At 46.0% G+C, this 23,418-nt stretch overlaps 1 protein-coding gene across 3 annotated transcripts in view; it reads left to right on the forward strand.

Annotated features, from left to right (window-relative positions):
- Positions 1–22,634, forward strand: part of LOC147638515 (Sodium Bile acid symporter family) — a 100,725-nt gene extending 78,091 nt beyond the window's left edge. For all 3 annotated transcript variants that reach the window (XM_086798430.1, XM_086798431.1, XM_086798429.1), the window contains 2 exons: positions 21,647–21,934; positions 22,228–22,634. In XM_086798430.1, coding sequence (XP_086654556.1) covers positions 21,647–21,934; positions 22,228–22,407 — 468 coding nt within the window. In that variant the 3' untranslated portion in view covers positions 22,408–22,634. The remainder of the gene's footprint in view (positions 1–21,646; positions 21,935–22,227) is intronic.
- Positions 22,635–23,418: the final 784 nt, after the last annotated feature.

Raw genomic sequence — 23,418 nt, forward strand, 5'->3', positions numbered from 1 at the left:
GGTGTCGGGGAAGCTCCCAGGTGCTATGAATGAAGGACACTGATCTGGCAAGAGCCTCGACTACGATCGGTGGTGCTCCCATCTCGGCTCTGATAATCTCATGGGGTACCGAGGCCTTAGCCCGAATCATCCTGGAGATCATGGACACAAGTGGTCTCTCCATCGATCTCCATCCATCGTATGTGCGTCCTGATCGACTGTGACGATCTAGGCTAGGCCCCCAGATCTGTACTCCATATAGCATAGCCGATGTGACCAGCGTGTCAAAAAGCCACAGCTTAGCATGTGGCTCCTGAAACTGTACCTATGAGCACATCCTCTCTAGACCTCCTAGTGCTGCATATCCTCTAGTCAATCTGGCCTCTGCTGCCCCCTCATGGAAAATGTGGGCCCAGTGAACACCACTCCAAGATATGTGTATGAGTCAACATACTCCACTGTCTCCTGCCCATATGTGAAAATAGGCGCTGATCTCCAGACCCACTGAGCTGTAGTGTTAAAACACCATAACCTTGGTCTTGCCAAGGTTAACTGAGAACCCACTGTCTTGTGCATAAGCATGTAAAGTATCCAAGTGCCTCTGCATACCCTCTAGTGAGTCTGCTATAAGCACAATATCATCAGCATATAAGAGCAGAGGTATCCAAGTGCCAGCCAACTGGGCTCCTCTATCCCCTCGTGTCCCAATATAATCAGAGATCTCATCAATGTATAGTCCAAATAGAGTCGGAGAGAGCGGGCAGCCCTGTTTCACCCCTATAGTGGAGTGTACTGGCTGGGAGAGACCCTCTGAAGTCCGCACCTGCCCAACTACTGTCTCATAAAGTGCCATAATACCCCAAATGAGCTCACATGGAACCCCCAAGTCTTGTAGCCTGGGCATCAGTCTAGCTCTGGGCACTGGTCAAAGGCCTTGCAGAAATCCACAAAGCCACAGTAGATCCTCCTCCCATGTGCTCTGCCCTCCTCAATGATAGCCTTGAGGGTAAAGATATGATCCAAAGTAGAGAATCTCCTCCTGAAACCGGCTTGTCCCTGAGCTCGGACCCCTTGTCTCTCTGCCCACTCCTGCTCAAGAATAGAGGCATATAGCTTGGCCATCGAGTGACCAATCATAATGGTGCAGTAGTTAGTCGGCAGGCTCGGATCTCCAGACTTGAGTACCGGCACAATCGTGAAAGTACTCCAAGTCCCAGGAAACCCCTCACACATGGCTCTATTAAACATGAGAGCTAGCAAGTCTGCAATCATATCTCTAGCATGTATGAAATGCTCGGCTACAATGCCCTCATGATCCTGTGCCCTCCCTGTATGCAATCTGTTGATGGCCCTCCTCACCATCTTTGCTGTGAAGAAGGTAGAAGTGGGTGGACAAGGCTCTGGAGGGTTTGTCGGTAGTGGTGGCTGCTCTGGTACTGTGTAGAGGGAGGTTGCATACTCGCCCCATGTATCTGGAGAGGTAATGGCCGGAGGCGGGGGGGGGGGGGGTGCTCTCTAAGCAATCTCCAGGCCTCCCCAGAATCCTGACTCAAAAACAGTTGATACATGTGTCTCTCCAGCGGAGCTAAGAATGCTCTCTTCTTCCGCCGAATGAGGCATCGGAAGATGATGCGTGACTGTCTATATGTAGTAACACCTGTGGCCACCTCTCGCTGTAGCCGGGCTCTGAGCTCCCTACAGTCATCATCATACCAACTATTATGGGGCATGCTCCCAGGACGTGGTCGTACTGTGGGCTGCAGCTGTATGTAAAGCCTCTGTCAGGATCTGTGTGAGCTCTGCTAATGGCCTCTATGGATCCTCTGCACTCAACAAGCTGTAGATCTCTGTAGAGAGAGAGAGAGAGAGAAATGAAATGATATATTAACGTCTCTAAGAGGCCATAATGGCCAAAACTGAGTGTACATCTGAAGTTGGTGTCTCATCAAAGAGAACAACCAAATGAAACTGAAAAGGACAATAAACTAACTATCTTACAGTTATAAGAACTGTAAGTAAGACTCCTAGATGATACTGAGTAGAAAATACTGGAAAATGTATATCAAGTAGATCCATGTATGCTGTTCAGTTGAAGTGCTTTCCTCTCCTCAGATCAAGTATCTTCGCCATGGGGCTGTCTAGAATGGAGAGGTTGTAGAAGTGAGGTAGGCGCCTCCGATGCTGAGCAATAATGGCTCTGATCTGGCGATGGTGAGGATGCCGTGGTCTGGATCCTAGTAGTAGGCGTGGCCGACGAGCACGACATAAGACGACTGCTCTATCAGGGTGACTTCCTAGGTGTGTGGCTGGTGCCCTGATGGCCCGATGGAGGAGGTATCAGGAGGTGTGTATGCTGACTACTGGTGCTGGTGCGAAGAAATCTGTCAGGATCCTCTGGCTAGGTACATCATGGCTCGGTCTCTTGTTTGCCAAGAGGGTCTCTCTGTCTCCTGAGCTCAAGTAGGAACAATCCCAGGCATCTCTGATCCTCAAACTCCATGACCTTGCATAATGGCCCAAAACCCTCTCGGAAGAGGGAGTGATATCTCCCTCGGATCTCATAATAGACTGTACATCGGCAAATGTAGTGCTCCTCTGTCTTTGCCTCCTGGTAGCATAGCTAACAAATGCGGTCATCCGAGATTTGATGCACATATCTCAATCTGCAGTTGGTGTGATCAGGTCCGGATCTGTCCAATGGCACAACGTATCCCATGTGCATGTACGCCGGACGGGTGATAAAATCATCTGGTGAGAGGTGCAAAAAATGACTCTTGTAATGAGCCATTTTCATGCCTAAGGGCTCAAGGGGACTAGTCCATGTCCTCTCTATGTCCACTCTAACGATATCCATCCTAATCACGCGGTTCTGCTCTGAGCAGGTGAGATCCAAAATTGGACAATCCAAGCTGTACTCAAAGGGTGGGAGTGCCTCTATCCGCAAACCATGTAGGTCAAACCATGATCTCGTCTGAGCATACCAGCAATGAGTATCTCCATTCTCTACCAACTGTATGGATGAGGTCAATGCCAATCGGGAGTACCACTGCTGAGGGAGCTCCCATAGCGCCAAGAAGGGTAAAGGTAAGGAGATAACAACCCCTACACCTACAATCATTAACATGACTTTGGAAGAGGAACAACGAAGACATACACGTGCTTTGCATGTGAGGATTACCGGCCTTAAAGACGGGGATAAAGTTGAAGAGGAGGTGAAAGAGCTTATGGTGTTGATGGGGATTGACAGTCCGGCACACGCAAAAGCCTCGAGAGTGGGTAAAAAAAGCGGAGGCAACGGGGAAACATCAAAGGAAAGAGCTCTCATACTTCGCTTCCCCTCTATTGAGGCGAAGGAGGAGTTCTTGAAGAGGCGACCCACTCTAAAGAATACAGGCATTTTTCTTGGTGACGATCTTACTCTTTCACAGCTTGCACATATGAAGGAAGTCATGCCAGAGATTAGGGCGGCAAGAGAAAAGGGAAAGATAGCATTTTATAGAGAAGGGAGGGTGGTCATCGTGGAGCGACGCTCTACATGACGGTGCGAGACCTATGGGACCAAATTAAAGCTGGCAGCCTGGAACTGCAATGGATCCCTCAGACTTGATGTAGGTGCCTTTGAGGACAGCTTTAGAGATAGAGATATAGTCTTCTACTCGGAGACTCACCAGGCCCCTGGTCAGATGATGCCACAGGTGACAGGATACAGATGGGAGACAACTTGCAGAGTAGGGATGAGATCAGTACACAGTAGTAGAGGATCAAGGGGGAGGAGCTGCAACCGCTTCTACACATCGTTCGGAGAGATGATCAAGCCAGATATATGTGGGTGAGACTAAGGGCCGACACAGGCAGATTCTTGTATATTGCCATATGCTATTTTGCTCCTAGTATATCGACATATACAGCACCTAGAGGGCAATCTCCTTTCTCTGTGCTAGATGATGACATATGGGAGTTCTCTAGGGATGGAGACATCATCCTATTAGGGGACTTTAATGCCCGGACGGGCAACCGCTAGACAGCCTTTTATGATATCTCAGAGGAGATGCTGAGAGAGCTGGACACTCTGGATATGGGATTAGACAGACACTCACAGGATGTGGAGTGCACAGAGTATGGGAGATATTTGGTAGATATGGGGACTGCACATGGGTTGGCCATACTTAATGGCTTGCAGAGGTTTCCGTCAGCAGCTGGATTTACTTGCTTTCCACATAGACATGGTGCTAGCACAGTGGATTATGTTATGGCTATGCCGAGCTTTGTTTCATGCATTGAGGACTTCACAGTTGGATCTCGGGCCATTGGGGTAGTAGTGGATCATGCATTGTTGACATTGACCATCTCTTTTCACTTTACCACAGCTCAGAGGACACGAGGGGCAGATCACACTCGATATACTTTTACTTCAGAGACTGATGCTGTCTACAGCGATGGGATTTATAGACGTCTGTACACAGAGGAGCCAGGGAGACCTTTGGAGGAGCTGACCCATATACTGACAGAGACTTTACAGGATGCAGCGAGAGAGGCATATCCACATACTCAGCCTGGACAGAGACAGCGTTCTAGGTGTATGCCCCAGAACAGCTGGTATGATGAGGAGTGCAGAGAGACAAGAGCCCGACTGCAGCGGGAGGTTGCTTTGGGAGTCACTATTCACCGACAGTCACGTATTGCCTTCCGGCGCCTTGTGCGAAGGAAGAAGCGGGCCTTCCTTGCTCAGCTAGAGCAGGAAGTATACCAGCTGTTCTTGAGCCAGGATTCGAGGGAGGCTTGGCGTTTGTTTCATGAGTCCTCCCCTGCTTTGGCCATCACTTCTACAGAGGTCTGGGGTAGTTATGCAGCATCTCTATATACAGTTCCTGGACAGACACCTTTTCTTGACCCGCCAACACCATGCCCACAGACATGTACTTTCTTTACCGCAGAGATGGTAAGGAAGGCCATTGATAGGATGAAGACTGGGAAAGCATATGATCATGATGGATTGGTCGCTGAGCACTTTATTCATGCGAGAGACATGCTGGCAGAGCTTCTAGCAGTGATGTTCAATCGTGCTGTGTGAAGGCTTACCCGAGACTTGGAGTAGGTCCACCATCATGCCTATCTTCAAGTCAGGGGACCCTATGGAGCCAGGGAATTATCGCACTATTATGATTGGTCACACACTAGCACGATTGTATGCATCCATTCTTGAGCAACAGTTGAGTAGATGGGCAGAGAGAGAGGGCATTCGAGCAGAGAGACAGGCAGGATTCAGGAGAGGTTTCTCTACTCTTGACCACATCTTGACTCTGCGGGCCATTATTGAGGAGGGCAGGTCGCATGGGCGACGGATTTATTGTAGCTTTGTGGACTTCCGCAAAGCATTTGATACAGTGCCCAGAGCCAAATTGATGAGGCGATTACAGGAGATGGGGGTACCCACAGAGCTCATATGGGGGATTATGGCTTTATATAGATCAGTTGCAGGACAGGTACGCACCCCAGAGGGGGTCTCTACTTTGGTTCACTCCACTATAGGAGTGAAGCAAGGTTGCCCGTTATCTCCTTCATTGTTTGGTATGTATGTGGATGAGGCCTCTGACTACATTGAGAGATTGGGGGACAGAGGAGCCCAGCTAGCAGGTACATGGATCCCACTATTGTTATATGCTGATGATATTGTGTTGATCTCTGACTTCCCTGAGGGTATGCAGCGTCATCTGGATGCTTTACATGAGTTTGCACATGATAGTGGATTGTCTGTCAACCTTGGGAAAACCAAGGTTAATAGTGTTTAACACCACGCCACAGTCGGTTAGGCGATCAGCTCCCACATTTACATATGGGCAGGAGATTGTGGAGTATACAGATGCATATACATATTACATATCTTGGGGTAGTATTCAGTGGGCCAGTGTTTTCGATGAGGAGAGCAGCAGAGACTAGATTGACTAGAGCACATGCAACCCTGGGTGGTTTGGAGAGGATGTGTTCGCAGGTTCAGTTTCAGGAACCTCGAACGAAACTTTGGCTTTTTGACACTCTAGTGACATCAGCTATGCTTTATGGAGTGCAGATATGGGGACCTTCAGTGGGCCATCACAGCGCAGGCGGGTGGAGAGGTATGGAGAGGCCTTTGGTATCTATGATTGCTAGGATTATTAGAGCCAAGGCCGTGGTACCTCATGAGATTATTCGAGCAGAGCTGGCGGCTGCCCCTCTGGTGATTGAGGCTCTTACGAGATCAGTCTCCTACATACATGGCTTGTGGGATCTCCCCCGAGACAGGTATGCACGCCTCACCCTTGAGTCCTTCCGACAGTTAGCTTTACAGGAAGACACGGCTTGTTGGTATGGACAGATGACATCTTGGTTCCAGGCACATGGTTTTAGCATGGACAGATTGCCTCCCTTCCAGTATTCTCTGGAGGCACCCTCTCTCACTCTCACACGGACAGAGATTACCAGACTCATCCGTCAGGATTTAGTTCAGCTGGACATTAGGAGGATATGGATACAACCGACTGAGGAGCTGGGCACGAAGATGGCTTTCTACAGAGAGCATTTTCTTCAGCTCACAGCAGATGGTTTTGTGATCAGACCTAGTTACATGGATGTACACTTGTCTCATGCAGTACGATGTGCTATTGGTCAGATTCGCACATCCTCACACCAGCTTGAGATTGAGATTGGCCGATATAGAGATATACCAACTCAGGCCAGGATATGCCTTTTATGCCATGGGGAGCCAGAGACAGAGCTGCATTATATATGCCATTGTACTACATACTATGAGATACTTGGTCGTTTCCACTGTTTATTCCGAGAGGGTTTTGGACCACTTTCCAGAGTCATGGGGTACCAGGACCAGAGGTGCTTGGGTGAATGGGAGTGATAATTAGGGTTAGGTTTCATGTGTGGGAGACACACACAGAGAAGCAAGGGAGAGAGAGAGAGAGAGTTGTGGGGATAAGTCAACTCATGGGAATGAGTGTGTGACTCCCCTATCACACATGTATATTGCACTAGTACACATAGTGCACTTAGTACATTAAAAGTACTAAGTGTACTATGTACTATAACTTATGGGCTTGTACACACTATAAGGGTGGGCATTATGCCTTTACCCCAACAACCTCCCACTTAAAGGCAAAGTGCCCTTAAGTAAAGGAGAAAAATCAGCATGTACATGATAATATACAAGGCCATATCAAGGCTGAAATTGGCCTCATCCAATGCCCATCAAGTGTCTGCAATAAGCAAACCGCTCCGGAGGCAAACTCTTCGTCAACAGATCAGCCGGGTTTTCATCCGTATGAATCTTAACAAGCTGAATTTGCTTGTTCTCTATCACCTCTCTGATGAAGTGATACTTCACATCCACATGCTTCGTCTTTGCATGAAAAACAGGGTTCTTTGCCAACTGGATGGCACTCTGACTGTCACAATGCAACAATGGAATATCCCCGGTATATCCCAAATCAACCACTAACCGAGATAGCCATAATGCCTCCTTGCAAGCCTCTGTGGCTGCAATATACTCGGCCTCTGTAGTAGATAAGGCAGTGCACTTCTGCATGCTGGATATCCATGACACAGCACCTCCTGTGAATGTAAACACATAACCGGTAGTAGTCTTCCGGTTATCTGGATGACCGGCATAATCCGAATCCGTGTAACCATGCACTAATGCATCCTGTTTGCCAAAACAAATGCACATATCCTGTGTGCCCTTCAGGTATCTCATGACACCTTTCACTGCTTCCCAATGCTTCTTGCCAAGGTTGGCCATGTATCTAGAAACCACTCCCACTGCAAATGCAATGTCCGGCCTAGTAGCAACCATGGCATACATGAGACTGCCACAAGCTGAAGCATACGGAATCTTGGCCATATCAGCCCTGCCACTATCTGACTATGGGCTGTCCATAGCACTGAGTTTCACATATGGAGGCAAAGGAGTACTAGCCTTCTTCCCCCCGTCCATATTGAACCTCTACAAGACTTTGCCAATGTATTCCTTCTGAGACAAATACAACACATGCTAATTTCTGTCCCGAAGTATCCGCATACCCAAAATGTGATTTGCATCACCCAAATCCTTCATATCAAAGGTTTAATGCAGCCTCTGCTTCAAGGCATCCATCTCCTTACGAGATTTCCCGGCAATCAACATATCATCAACATACAAGATGAGGATCAATAGACTGCCATCCAAAGCTTTCTTGGTGTATAAGCAGTGATCTATGTCACTTCTCCTGAATTTCTGGGATTTCATGAATGTATCAAATTTATGATACCATTCTCTTGGTGCCTGTTTGAGCCCATAAAGACTCTTTTTCAGCTTGCATACAAGCTTCTCCTTTCCACTCACTGCATAACCCTCTGGTTGTTGCATATATATCTCCTCATGGAGATCACCGTGAAGAAAAGCAGTCTTCACATCCATCTGAATCAAGTCCAGATCATCGTGTGCAACCAAAGCTAATATACCTCAACTTCTTCATCATGTGGTCTATATGTAGTAAGTTTTGGTTCAGAGGTAGCGGTTGAGGCCGAACCTGTCAGGTAGCTAGCCACCATAGTTGCTAGGCGTTTCATGAAATGTGTTTCATAAACGTTTCATTCATTTTCCAGAAGTTTCAAAAACGTTTCATACAAAAAGAGGGGGTACAGGCCTCAAAATTTATATACAGGTTTATAATATGTTAAAAATATGTTGCCTTCCCTGCAAAACAATATTAAACATGCATCATTTACACATTAAAACATGTTTACAAGCTAAAACTAAAGAATCTGGGTGACCCAGTACAGTGGGCATCCAAGTGAGTCACTGACCAATTGGCAACATCAAGAATCAAGATCTAGATTTCAAAGTGATCACAAAAAGTTTGAATCCTGAGCTGATACAAAAAAAGTAAACTGAAGTCTGAAATACACAAAGTAAAGCATGCTGAAGCCTGAAAGATGCAATCATGCATGAATGATGACAAATAGTAAACTAGAGGAGCTTGATAGCCCCAAAGACTAGAGTCCTCAATATGGAGTGTGGGCACTGCCAACTGGGCACTCAATCCTCAACATCCTCGATGTCCTCATCAGTACTCTCCTCGGTAGACTCAATGTCACTCTCAGAAGATGATGATGTTGGCTCAACTGCCGCACTCGTCTCAGCTACTGCACTAGTACTAGCACCTCTTGATAATGCTACTATAGATGCTCATGTGCCATGAGCAGGTACCATCAACTCCTCATACAATATGGCATATATGTCGCGCTCCTCGTGAGGAATCTTTGGGACATCTTTCATCTTCTCAATGTTGATTTTATCGACATTGACCTGACGAGGCTCTATCGGATTGCCCAACTGCTCAATTAGGCGGAGATTGCAATGGCAATACACCAACCGCTCCAACTGAGTAGTAGACAAAATGTTCCTCTTCTTTGTATGGAAGAGGGCCCATGTGCTCCAGTTCCTCTCAGCAGGACCCGAACTGCAATCTTGTGAGAGGACTCGAATGGCGAGGCGTTTCTGCCATTAAAATATAGAAACTTTGTAAGTATAGGGTACTAAAGTCTAAGTATAATCATCATAGATCAATGTATTATGTAAATAACAGACTTGTCTTTTAGAGTTGTACTCACCAAGTGAGGGCTACTGATCCCATACTTCTTTCTCCCACCATGAGACTGGCTGAAGCTGTCTCTCTCGCATGCATGCAGTCTGTCTACCAAATGCGTGGCTGGCATTCCGATACACTAGCCACTCATCCTCCAAGCGTCTCATGAGCTCCACGTCTCCTCTTGACCATTTCTGAATGTAATCTTGCCATCCATCTTCCAACTCTTCATTAATATACTGGGCCTCACTACGCCAGAGACGGTGCAATATGTGGCCAACCGCGTGGATTGGTCTATGGAACCAATCCCACTGGTCATTCCAAACCCGTCGAATGTCCTCAACCCTAAAAATTAGCCATGAATGATCAAAGCTATTAGCTCACTCCTACAGGCTACGATAGATCATAGTACGATACAACTTACAAGTTACAACAAGAAGGCAACCAGTTGGAAGTTCAGTACCTCTCATCTGTCAAGAGAGTGCATCGGTTAAGAGCCTCTCCAATCCGGTCCATGAACTCGTACAAGAGTCCAAGAGTGCTGCCCTCCATGTCGGTGATGCGAAGAACACTATAGATTGGTTGAAGAGCTCTCAATAAAGCCGCTTCCTCCTTCCACCAATCTTCTTGCATCACTCTGCGTGCAAAAGCAACTGCCTTCGGGTGCTCATGGTCCTCCCAGCTCATCCACTCTCGACTAACCACTGTGCGCATGAGTCTCTGTCGGATTCTCACTACCCTCTCAACCACAATGAACATATATGCAAACCTGGTTTGTGAGGGCTTCAAAAGCTAAATGTCACTATTGGCACGAAACATTGCCAAGACCTTCGGCCTCTCGGTAACAAACTTCACCAAGCTACGCGCAATGTCAAAGATGTCAGCAATCCACCTAATTTTGGCAAGATCTTGAATGAGCAAGTCTAGGCTATGGGATGCACATGGAGTCCATACAATCTGCGGGAACTCATCCTCTAGCATCCGTCCCATAGAGACAGTTGCTACCATTATCAATGACCACTTGCACTATGTTTTGTGGGCCTATCTCCATGATAGTCTCGCGGAGGTGTGACCATATAAATGCTCCTGTCACCACTGTCCCAGGCATAGATGCATCAATGGCACGCAAAAACATAGTGCCCTTGCAAGAGGACACCAAAATATTGTACACATTCCTCTTGCATATATCTGACCACCCGTCACATAACAATGTGCAACCATACTTGCTCCAAGTGGCTTTTAATGGCTCCATCTCCACCTCCACTGCTTGTTGCTCTCTTATGAGCTCTTTAGTGTGCAAGGTCACATCCAATGCGGCTGATTGCCCTCATGGCCTTTTTCCATCATGGTGTGCACACAATGTGAAAAGACAAAACACATTGGATGAAAAGCCTAGTGAGTTCCCTAGTTGCATCTTTAATTGCCTGCTTTTGTATGCTTGCTTGAATACTTGCTCTCGTTAGAGAGACTTTGGGTGCTACGGGCAAAGGGGTTCGTGTTGCCGTGGGGACCCCCAAATCCTACTTGGCTTTATGCATCTTCCTCTGAACCCAACCGTGTGCTCTTTGATGCCTCACATGTATCCTCACTAACCCCGATATCCTCAAGCACAGGTCCACAACCGCGTCTTGCCAGTTGCTGTCTTTTCCATTCTTGTAGCTCGGCTTTGATGTTTGCATGCACCAATGCCTTCCCCGGTTAAACTCGTGAAATGGGCCTTAACACGGATTATGGACCCTCTGAGCAAATCTCGCAAAAATTGCATTTCCACTTTTGTGTGCCTGAACTACCATATTTAGATATGGGAGTGACATGGGCCCACATGGCATCCTTAGTGCGAGGCATCTTGACAAAAGCAAGGCTGGATTAGCACCCTCGTATGAAAACCCCTAAATTTCAAAATCTGTGTTTTTTTTACAAAATCGAAGAAAAAACGCACAACCAACCTAAGAGTTGGCGGGCACGGAACCTCGGAAGTGCGGGAGGAGTTGGTAGCTGAGTTGTGCAAGGCAGGAGCTCCTTAAATCAATTTCCTAGTCGCCTGTAGACGTTTTTTTCGAAAAACGTGCTCTTTGGATAGAAAATGTTGAAAAACGTAGGTTTTCCCAAGCAGCATGAAAGAACGCATTTCATTCCAATGAAATGTTTCGTTTTATTCAGATGGAATGAAACATGTTTCATTGCAACACTGCTAGCCACGTGGTCAAAAAGAGTGGTAGTTGACTTGACTGGTTAGGCCTGGTTAGGGTTCTCACTTCTTGGGACTGGGGATCCTTTCATCGGCTCAAAATCTGACGAAGTGTCGCTGGCCTCTAGTACAGGTCCTTATACAGTGCTAAACTGGGTTCAGATCGAAAGTCTCGAGCCCAGTGTAGGGTAGTACGCGTCTAGCTTGATAGATGCGCTATCATCTAAATAGGTCTCTAATACACGCCCAAATTGCAGGTGTATGTGAATATGAGGTGTTGGAAGGTCCTCTAGATACGTTGGTCAAGTTTGTGAATTTTTGATTTTTTATTTTATTTTATTTTAAATCGAAATTTTTTTGGATTGTCCAAAGTTTTTCGAAAACACGTTTTTGGTGTTTCTTAACCCATTTGGCCCAAAAATAGTGTACTTTTTTCGGGTCAATCAAGGGCTACGGGCGTCGACTTCCATAGTTAAGGAAGCTCCTTAACTACGTAAAAATGCAAATTTTTGGGATGGAACACAAATTGCGTCAATACGATCACAACAGTAAAACATATATTAGACAAGTTTGTGTATGCATTTTTCGGGAAAAAAAAAATTGGCTCTCGGACCTTTTTATCCTTTTGTGCATGCACTTTTCAATTTTTTTTTTCAACTCCCGGATCTTTTTTTCTTTTATCCTTTTTCTTTTTCGCTTTTATTTTTACTTTTTACTTTTTACATTTTCGGTTTACTTTCTTTTTATTTTTATTTTTTACTTTTTACGTTTCAATTTTTGGTTTTACCAAAAGGGGTTTTCCTAGAATCTTTGACTTGGGGCTTGTCTAAAAGCTGTTTGTATTGAGTGCAACCAGCCCATCAAAACTCACCCAAAAATGGGTATTGATAGGCTTTTGGACTTTTTGGGCTAGTGGCCTAAAAGCTTGCACACATTAAATGTCAACAGCTAGTCAAGATGTTCCATATTAGGGAGAGGATTAAGCTTAATTAACTTGCGTTAATTACATTGATGCAAAAACACAGAATGTGTAAAAAACATAAAAATTCATGTTTTGTAAATCTTTCTCTAATTTCTATTTTTATCATGATTTCTCTACCTACTTAAGGAGTCAAAATTGAAAAACATGCACAAAATAAAAAACATGAAGAAATTAAACATAAATTTCTTGAGATTTCAACAATGTAAAAAAATGGATAAATTTTCAGAATTTCGTTTCTACCATTCTCACAAAAACACAGAAAATAAAAATATAATAGAAATCAATCATACGCACACACGCATTCAAAATGCATTGTGGCTATGTGGAGGGAAATTCCTCGGCAACGGCGCCACTTATGGGAAGCCTTGTACCATAGAAAGAGTGCAGGAACAAACCAATGTTATGGGGCTTTGCCCAACCACACTTGGGAGCATAAAACAGCTCAACCGAGAAGCCAATATGCCATGACCTAGCTCACAATTGCATGGGCAAGTTGTGTCACTCACCTCATGAATACTTGTGCGCAGATTCTCATAGGAGACGATATTGTCACGCAGCAACACTCCAAAGCTCCACTCCGTTGCGGCTATCGTTGTCACACTCCAAAGGAAGCTCGACCCTCCTCTCACTCAATTTCTCTCTCTCACATACACTCATACATACACAATGAGCATATAATAGCTCTAATTGAAGTAGGCAAGCAAGACACAAGAGAGTAAGAGAGTAGAGAAGAAGAGCACTCTATTAGTTGCATAAGAGAATGAGTCATGAGAGTTACATTTTAGGTTTTGTTGGTGACCTTGGACTCATTTGGCCACTCTAGCTAGTGTAAACACCTATTCTAAAACTAGCACTCTCAACCTAGGATCTCATGGTGCGCCTTTAATAGACAAGCAGCAAGCACACACGTCAAATGTACAATACATGGTTTTCATGTGAACTCCGACCATTCCGACGCTTGTGTTCCAAAAGAAGTGAAAATAATACGGTGGTTGGCGTCAACGCCATAGAGGTCTCCAACAAGGGTTAACAGCGACTTTATGAGTCAGTTTGAGAGAGAGCTCCTCAGACCTGGACTCGAGACCTTGAGACTACTCCGTACTTACATCCGATGGATGGTGTATACTAGTGGTATGGGAGGCTAGGGACTTTGCACGTGGAGCCATGTCTTTGATGCTGCTATCCCCCTATGCTTAGAGGGGAGACTGAATGGCTCTATGGTTGGGTGGTGAGCTAGATGCCCGAGTTTTCGTGTGTTTTCCTTTTTTGTTTATACTTAATCGCAAGGTTTGCTAGCCTGGGGGCTTGACACTATGCCCCTATGTGGGGCGACGCTAAGCGATAATGATCCGACCATCTCTGTACACCACCCACTTGTCCGCTTTGTGGGTCTCATGAATTGTCAATATCGCTTCCCGCCGTTGTGCTACTTGAGCCAAGGTGAGATCATCCCCTACGTAAACTTGTGTGCCCTTGAGGGTAGCTTGCCCATCTAAGGTTTGTCTGCTAGTGACATCGAGGAAACTGTTGATAAGGGGCCATTCTCGTGTCATGTCTGTCCTTGCTCTCCATGTATTCGTGAAGGGGGCAGGGGTCCCGTCTACGCCCAACATTTGGCAGAGTGCCAAAGCATCTACCTTGGGGAAAGTCCCCCCTTGTAGCCCACATACCAGTGTGAGGTGAAAAAGAAGAAGAAAGACCTTGCCTCTATAGCCCTTCACCTCCCAAACTTGGAAAACACTAACACAACGGAGGCACCACTAGCCACCGGCTGGAACACTTTCCACAATTCTCACCACCCACCCACGCCAGAAAGACAGCATAAAACAGGGGCACCATAGACAAAGCGAACACCCAGCAATTTATTCCCAGTCAACACATCATACAAGCTTCTCCCGACACAGAAGCCTTACTCACACAACCATAAACAAAACACTTTGACCTGTCACACTGCCGAGGATACACCACATCCCCAATCACCGCGAACCTCTCGCCTGCCTGTTGTGCCAATCACACCAGAATGAACCCGGCCACTCACTTCAGAAGGCGCCCCACCAGCTAACCCTCAACTCTCTGCAGCCCATCACTTCTGCATGTGTCGCCAACAGCAGCGACCCAAACCTCTCTCTCTCTCTCTCTCTCTCTCTCTCTCTCTCTCTCTCTCTCTCTCTGTGCTGATCCTCTGCCAGCCACTTCAAACCCTTCCTCTGCAATGCTATCGGCCCCACCAGCCAAGCAGCAACCTTCTTGTTTACGGCCACACGTGCCCTCTTCACCACCCTGTCTTCAGCATCCGGTCGCCAGCATCTCCTTGGCTTCCGCATCCAGCTTCACCTAGCGGCCCTCTTTGCCTCTGCACTTTCGCAGCTCCTTGCCAGCTGCTCTGCTTCTCTTCTTACACGTGCCCTCCACGCTCACCAACCCATCGGCTGTCCTCTTCTGCAACTGTAGCACCTTAAACGCCCTTGTGTGTCCCTTGAACTCCTAGTTTCTCCTAGGCGGCCAGTCAGCTGTGCTCTCCTCATCCGTCGCCAGCCACTGTCTTCAGAGCGGCTGCACCAACTCGCCTCACACGGTTGCCACAGGGGGCTCCAACCACCGCTTCACGTCTAAACCAAGGACCACACCGTCCACGCCGCCAGCCCACACGCTGCTGCAGCTTCTCTCCAAGGCGACCTCCCCTTCTCCGTGTATCTGCGGTTACGCCCGAGAGCCCCACGAAAACAAACAAGGCGACCATCTTTTCTATCTCCCCGGCCGACTCCCATGCTTCGCCAGCTTCGCCAACCTTCTGGAGAGAACCGGCTGGCAGCCATTCAAAGCTCCACGCCAACCTTACCAGCTGGCCACGTTCATCCTTTTTTTAAATATTTTTTTTATTTTGAAAAATGGCCACCATGTTATTCCTTTTCACACCAAATTCAAAGGCAACCTTGGCCCCTTTCAATCTTTTATTGCCCATGCTTTCCACATACCTTCTTCAAATGCAACTTAGTGCCCGCTCATTTCTTTGGGGACGCGTACACACTTCAACCAAGCAGCTGATATCATCTCCAATGAACCTCGTTCCGGACAGGCCTGCAACAAGCCCAAAACCAACCGTCCACCCTGTACATCTGGCAACGCCCTCAAAAGCAAAACCTTCACACACGCCATGCATCCATATATACACAAGCCTAGAATACCTCTCAGAAAAACGCCTGACATACTTTGCCAACCTCCCCATCTGCTAGAGCATTCATGCTCAGCAGCAAAAGACATATTCCATAGCTATCCACCAGGATCAAAAGGAAACAACATTTCACCATCCCATCCCCCAACATCTGTTAAAAAACATGGCTGCATCACTGCATACCAAACATCGACCATATGCACCACAACAGCATTTGAGAACACTTCACCCACAACAAACCTACTCGCCTTCAAAACCTGTGGCATTGCAGCATTTAGCACCCAATTCATCAACACCAGTGAAGGCCAGGTTCCAGCATTTTGAGCTTTTTACACACAAAAATCCAGATCCTTTCCAACAGCAGTGTCTACCAGCACTTCCAGCTCTTGTAATTCAGGCATCTCTTCACAACCATACAGCTCGGCTAGTTCAGAATCCTTGTCCTCCTTGCACTTTGCCTTTAGCATTTCAGCAACACGCAAAGAAGCCTTAGTTACACTCTCAACCATATCTGCATCCATCTCCATCTTTGCCTCCTGTTCATCAAGGCTAGCAACTTCCCAGATATCATCCTCAGGCACAATACTCACCTCACAACGCTCTTTATCAGCCAAATCTACATGCATACCTTCTTGAATGTTGCCAACCCCCCTGGTATCATTGTCCAAAGACTCCCCAGCACATAATGCATCAAATGGAATAACATCCATTTCATTCATCGCAGATACCATACCACCATCCAGCTGTCCAAGAAAATCCATAATAATGGAGTCTTCCTCCACGCTCTCCACATCTGCATTGCAAACCATCTTCACTTGATCACAAGTCTCTACCCCATCCTCCTCCCTTTCTGTATCCAGCTCCTCTTCCTTCTTATCATCAGTCAATCCCAAGGCATCATCCTCATTGCTTCCCTGTGCATGCATATCATCCAGATCCAAATGCAATTGATCTTCAATAGGATCTTCCAAATCACTGTCATGTACAGCCACGGTATCCCCATCCAAAGAAGAATCCACTGGCAACTTCTCATCTTCACTTTGCTCCTTCACTTGCTTTTCATCCACCTGCACATGCTTTAAAGACTTTGGAAAAAAATCAGAAGGCACATAGAGCATCCCCCTTTGCACCTGTATCGGCCTTTGAGGCTCCTGTCTAATCAAACTTTGCATAGAACTCTTATCCACCTCAACCAAATTTACCTGCTTATCCCTTGCAGACACAACACCTTCATACGGATAAATACCCATCTCCATCTACTTCAAAATCTTGCCTTCCTTTTCCCTAGCAACACTAACTGCATCATCAAATGACTTGGGATTCTTTAACTCAACCCTGACCTTCAAATTGCGTAGCAAACCATCAATAAACAAACTATTCTTCAGAAACATAGGAGGAATTCCGTGCTTCAATGTCATACACCACTTACCCCACAAACATGTAAATACCTTCACAAAATCATCCAGTGATTGCCCATGTACCTGCTTCAAGATGCTTAACTCCTGCCAAAGCACACTAGAATCCTCCACTTGCTGAAAACGCTCCAAAAGGTCTTCTTTCAACCTGTCTAAGGTCAAAACACCAGCATCCTGTACTTCAAAATCCTTAAGCCAGCTTCGGGCATCTCCCTTCAAGAAAATCTTTATCAGCTTCAAAACCTGCTCTTCATCTGTCACATGATTGCTAATGCATGCCAGCTCCATTCGCTCCAAAAAGTCACACACATCTTCACCCTTCCTGCCATGAAATTCCGGATAAGACCACATCATGACAACCTGTATCAATCCCTGAGCTCTCCTCAGTGGAACATACGCCCTTCTAGGCAAAGAACAACACCAAAGCTATCCTCTGTGGGGGCACCAGAAGAATGTGAGGTGAAAAAAAAAGAAGAAAGACCCTGCCTCTATAGCCCTTCACCTCCCAAACTTGGAAAACACTAACACAACGGAGGCACCACCAGCCACCGGCTGGAACACTTTCCACAATTCTCACCACCACCCACGCCAGAAAGACAGCATAAAACAGGGGCACCATAGACAAAGCGAACATCCAGCAATTTATTTCCAGTCAACACATCATACAAGCTTCTCCCAACACAGAAGCCTTACTCACACAACCATAAACAAAACACTTTGACCTGTCACACTGCCGAGGATACACCACATCCCCAATCACCGCGAACCTCTCGCCTGTCTGCTGTGCCAATCACACCAGAATGAACCCGGCCACTCACTTCAGAAGGCGCCCCACCAGCTAACCCTCAACTCTCTGCAGCCCATCACTTCTGCATGTGTCGCCAGTAGCAGCTACCCAAACACCTCTCTCTCTCTCTCTCTGTGTTGATCCTCTACAATGCTACCGGCCCCACCAGCCAAGCAGCAACCTTCTTGTTTACGGCCACACGTGCCCTCTTCACCACCCTGTCTTCAGCATCCGGTCGCCAGCATCTCCTTGGCTTCCACATCTAGCTTCACCTAGCGGCCCTCTCTGCCTCTGCACTTTCGCAGCTCCTTGCCAGCTGCTCTGCTTCTCTTCTTACGCGTGCCCTCCACGCTCACCAGCCCGTCGACTGTCCGCTTCTGTAACTGCAGCACCTTCAACGCCCTTGTGTGTCCCTTGAACTCCTAGTTTCTCCTAGGCGGCCAGTCAGCTGCGCTCTCCTCATCCGTCGCCAGCCACTGTCTTCAGAGCGGCTGCACCAACTCGCCTCACACGGTTGCCACAGGGGGCTCCAACCACCGCTTCACGTCTAAACCAGGGACCACACCGTCCACGCCGCCAGCCCACACGCTGCTGCAGCTTCTCTCCAGGGCGACCTCCCCTTCTCTATGTATCTGCGGTTACGCCCGAGAGCCCCACGAAAACAAACAAGGCGACCATCTTTTCTATCTCCCCGGCCGACTCCCATGCTTCGCCAGCTTCGCCAACCTTCTGGAGAGAACCCGCTGGCAGCCATTCAAAGCTCCACGCCAATCTTACCAGCTGGCCACGTTCATCCTTTTTTTAAATATTTTTTTTATTTTGAAAAATGGCCACCATGTTATTCCTTTTCACACCAAATTCAAAGGCAACCTTGGCCCCTTTCAATCTTTTATTGCCCATGCTTTCCACATACCTTCTTCAAATGCAACTTAGTGCCCGCTCATTTCTTTGGGGACGCGTACACACTTCAACCAAGCAGCTGATATCATCTCCAATGAACCTCATTCCGGACAGGCCTACAACAAGCCCAAAACCAACCGTCCACCCTGTACATCTGGCAACGCCCTCAAAAGCAAAACCTTCACACACGCCATGCATCCATATATACACAAGCCCAAAATACCTCTCAGAAAAACGCCTGACACCGGCACATGAAGGGACCGTGCTTTCCTACGTTTTTCCTCCTCTAGGGTCTCATGTATAATGCTTTGCGGGGGTTTGTGTCTCTTCACTGCCTCTACCCAATCTTTTATAGAAGTATGTAGCTTGTCATTTGCAGCCTTGAGCTGCTCCATATCCATCCTCAAGCCCTCACGGAAATTCAGCTCCCCTTCTTCGGTGGCATGGTCTTTAACAAGGGCTTTCAGGAACTCCATCCCTATCCTAAGTTCCCTATCAATGGGGCAGGTTCTGGGGTTGCATGGGTTTCTTTCTAGGCCTGGATTTGTTGTCGACTCAACTTTGTTTCCAACTCTGTAATTTAGTCATTTTTGCCTTGGATTTCCGTGGTTAGGCCTTCTAATTGTCTTTCATGCTGATTTAGAGCTCTGCCTTGCACATCTTTTTGCTTGGACAGAGCCTTTTTAGCATTCTCCTCCACTATTTAATGTAAGCCTCTAGTTCTTGAAGATTCATTTTGGTAGGAGTGTGTCTGAGAGAGAGAGAGACAAAGAGAACAATCATTATGGCCTATGTGCAATTTTATTTGCCATTGTTGATCTGGCGTAAATCTGATATTGATTGTTTTATGTCTGATGCCTTGGAATTGTTGTGGAAAACCAAGCATCATATGAGAGCGCTACGTCTTTTGAGACGATCTTTGGTCTGCACTCCGAAAATGCATGGTGGATTAAATATACTTGATCTGCATTATCATCTTTTGGCAAGAAAAGCCACCATGATTCCCACTTTATTTCACCTTCGGTAGCCCTGGGCCATAATGCTTGCAGGCATGTGTGCTTCTATCAAAATTAGAGCTTATGGCAATTTGCACATTTCTCAAAAGCAGTAATTAGTAAATTTGAAAGAAAATTTCGGGATGCTCTTATGCATCTTCTCTTCTTCGTGATTGGAAATTAGCTCCGTCTTCTGTTCGCTGGCATGGAAGAGATGTGTTGACTAGGAATTCTTTTCGATTAGAAAGCATCCATTGGTCTTTGGTGTTTCCTCGACCACTTGCAGTACAGGAACCATGAAAGGCATGCTTTTTGGCCTCTATTGGAGTTACCACTGTGGCGGATGTTGTCACGGATAATGGATTTGTGATGACTTTTCCACAAGTGTGTTTGAAACATAACTTGGGTTTGCATCACATGCAAGTGTGGAAAACTATTACTATGCTGTTGCGGCCTTTTGAACCCATCCCACCCTTGGATGATCATCAGGACAGATTTCATTATTGACAACTTGTCAGTCATACCAGCACTCTTTCATTGAATGCGCTTTCGGCAAGTAATGTGTACAAAGTGTTGCTTCCTCACCCCGGATTCAACCTCATGCCGATGCTTTATGGGGTTTGCATAAGAATACTAAATGGTACTTACTCACAACCTCCGAGGACGTTTTCCATCGTTCAAAGGAGGAAAATCCTTCTATATTTTTGGTGTTTTGTCATCTTGTATGGCTGGATTTGACACTTTCATCATTTGGATGAGATATTGGGCACTTTGGACTATTTGGAAGAGGCTCGGAATCATGCTATGTTTCGACAACCTTCTCTAGATTCTTATGCTTTCTTTCGTGCCAATCTTCACTAGTCGCCACATGACTGTCGATGGCTGGAGGCTATTGACATCCCACAATTTGAAGTCTTCTTCTACTGTTTTTAGCTTTCTTCATTGGAAGACTTCTCTCTGAAGTACATCCTCCCCATGTATATTGCTTTTTGGTAATAGAGCACTGGTTTTTACTTTTTTTTTTTAAATAGTGTGTGTGTGTGTGTGTGTGTGTGTGTGTGAGAGAGAGAGAGAGAGAGAGAGAGAGAGAGAGAGAGAGATTCTGAAAAGGCAGAAACCCTAAATTGCTCCAAGTCAACCCGGAATGGTCCCAAACCATTAGCCTTGAAACCCACAACAAACTTTTGTTCTGGAGGCTTGCAAATTTTTTCCCAAAACAGCCTCAAAATCAAGCCCCCTTTTTTGAAAAAAAAATCTAGGTTTTCTGCACAAAAGAGAGTAAAATTTCAGCAAAAAATCTTGTTTTTGGGAGGCAAAATGGTTGAGCATATGATGCTCTGGCTTTGCCCATGATGTACACAAGCATTTGGCACCCATAGAAGCATGAATGAGCAAAAATCAAGCAAAAACGAAATGGAGAGGGAGAGAACCTAGAAGTAGTACTGTAATAGAAGTTGCATAAGGCATGATTGAAATCCTAAAACCTAAAAAAGAAAATCAAAAACTAGGTTAGTAGTTTGTTTGAACTTGGGTGGTGGTAATTTGGAGGCTTATTCATAATAACAAATAAGTATGCTGTTAGGTCGATTCGCTCTTACGTGGAAATTTATCTTGTAGGTGGTCCTTCTCCCAGTCTTGGCAGGAGTAGCTATGGCACATTACTTTCCAAAATATGTGAATAAAATCGCCCCTTTTGCGCCCTTAGTGGCAATCATCACAGTTGCTGCACTGTGTGCAAGTGCTATTGCCCAGAACTCTCAAGCAATACTATCTTCGGGAGGTCAGGTTGTGCTAGCAGTGTTCTGTTTGCACTCTGCAGGGTTTTTTTTTGGCTTCTTGCTATCAAGACTTTTGGGTTTTCATGGTTCCACAGCCCGCACAATCTCCATAGAAGTCGGCATGCAGGTATGCTATGTGTTTACAAATGGTGTTTTGGACAGTTAAATAAGCAGAGCAGACTAAGAAAAAGGGCATGCCCATATTTAACCAAACAAGCACAGAACTGTTGATGTTAAGCTGGCTGAAGAACATTCCCTGTCCATGGGAGTTCGGGATGGGCAGGATTCCCTGTCCATCCCTTACAGGCTGCCATGATGGAGCTCCTGCTGAGGAGTGTTCATGTTCTGTAACCAGCCTTAGTCTCACGCTACCGGTTTGTGCAAGTACTGACTTGTGTGGAAATCTTGATGTCCTTACAGAATTCTGTTCTTGGAGTTGTCCTTGCAAATCAACACTTCAGCAACCCTTTGACAGCAGTCCCATGTGCCGTTTCAAGTGTATGCCATTCGATTCTAGGTAGTTTGCTTGCGGCATTGTGGCGTGTCTTCTCAAACAATGAAGTCAGGAATTCAACCACGCAGGACGAATTAGCTGCCTGATTCTTTTTAGGAAGCAGATGTATGGTTGTGTGCATATCCTCAAAGTCTTGTTAGGAAGTGTAAGGGATTTCTGGCACATGCAATCCCGTACCCAGCCCCGTGTGGATGTGCAATGGAAATTGCTCTTTTATTTAGATCATTAGTTTCCACATGAGTGTGAAGACAGTACTGCAAACTCAGTGGGTGCGTGTGCCTTGTTTCTGATTATATTTGAAAGTGCCATTTGGTCATACAATCTTCTTCTTGCCTTCATTTTCTGCTTTTTATATATTTGAGTGAGCTGGATGGATATCTACCTGTCGCTGGAGCTCGCCATTATATATAATGTTCTCTGTGTTAATGCATCCAAGCTCGTTATAAAGTACAACTCCAAGCCATTGATTAGACCAGTGTATGAGATGGCAGGGTATGTATTGATGTCAACAATCATAAAGCTTGTTTAGTCTTGCTCTAAGAACAACTCTGGCTGTGAAAATATTCTTGCAGTTTTCTCTTCCAGACAAATTTGAAAATGCCATGTGTGGTGTGGACTGTTTTCATGCATGTATGTGCCTACATGTGTGTGCAGGTGCACGCAAACATGTGATATCACATCACTAGTCATGTCAGTTTTGTCACCCCCCATGGTCATCCGGGCTCATTTTGGACCCGTTCAGTTCCCGTTGTGTTAGGAATGTGCTTAAAAAATGATTATTCTCAACAGGAAAACTTTAAAATAAGGACTTTTTATGAAAATTACTTAAATGACAACCATGGGAAGTCATACTCTATTAACTACTTTGGTACTTGATAATTTTTTTCCAACTTACTATCTAGAAGTTTCTTTAAAACATAAAGTAAAAATGGTTGTTTGAACAAAATGTTTGGAAAGTTAAAAAATGGTGTATTCTTTTTTCGAAAGAAGACATTTTAATGCATCTGTGTGTTTGAGAGAGAGAGAGAGAGAGAGAGAGAGAGAGAGAGAGAGAGAGAAAGTATTGAATAGTGTGAGGAAAAGAAGTAAGGGAAGGT

The sequence above is a fragment of the Cibotium barometz genome, chromosome 5 (genome assembly GCF_041138505.1).
Source record: "Cibotium barometz isolate CiBa-2024 chromosome 5, ASM4113850v1, whole genome shotgun sequence".
In the NCBI taxonomy this organism is placed as follows: Eukaryota; Viridiplantae; Streptophyta; class Polypodiopsida; order Cyatheales; family Cibotiaceae; genus Cibotium; species Cibotium barometz.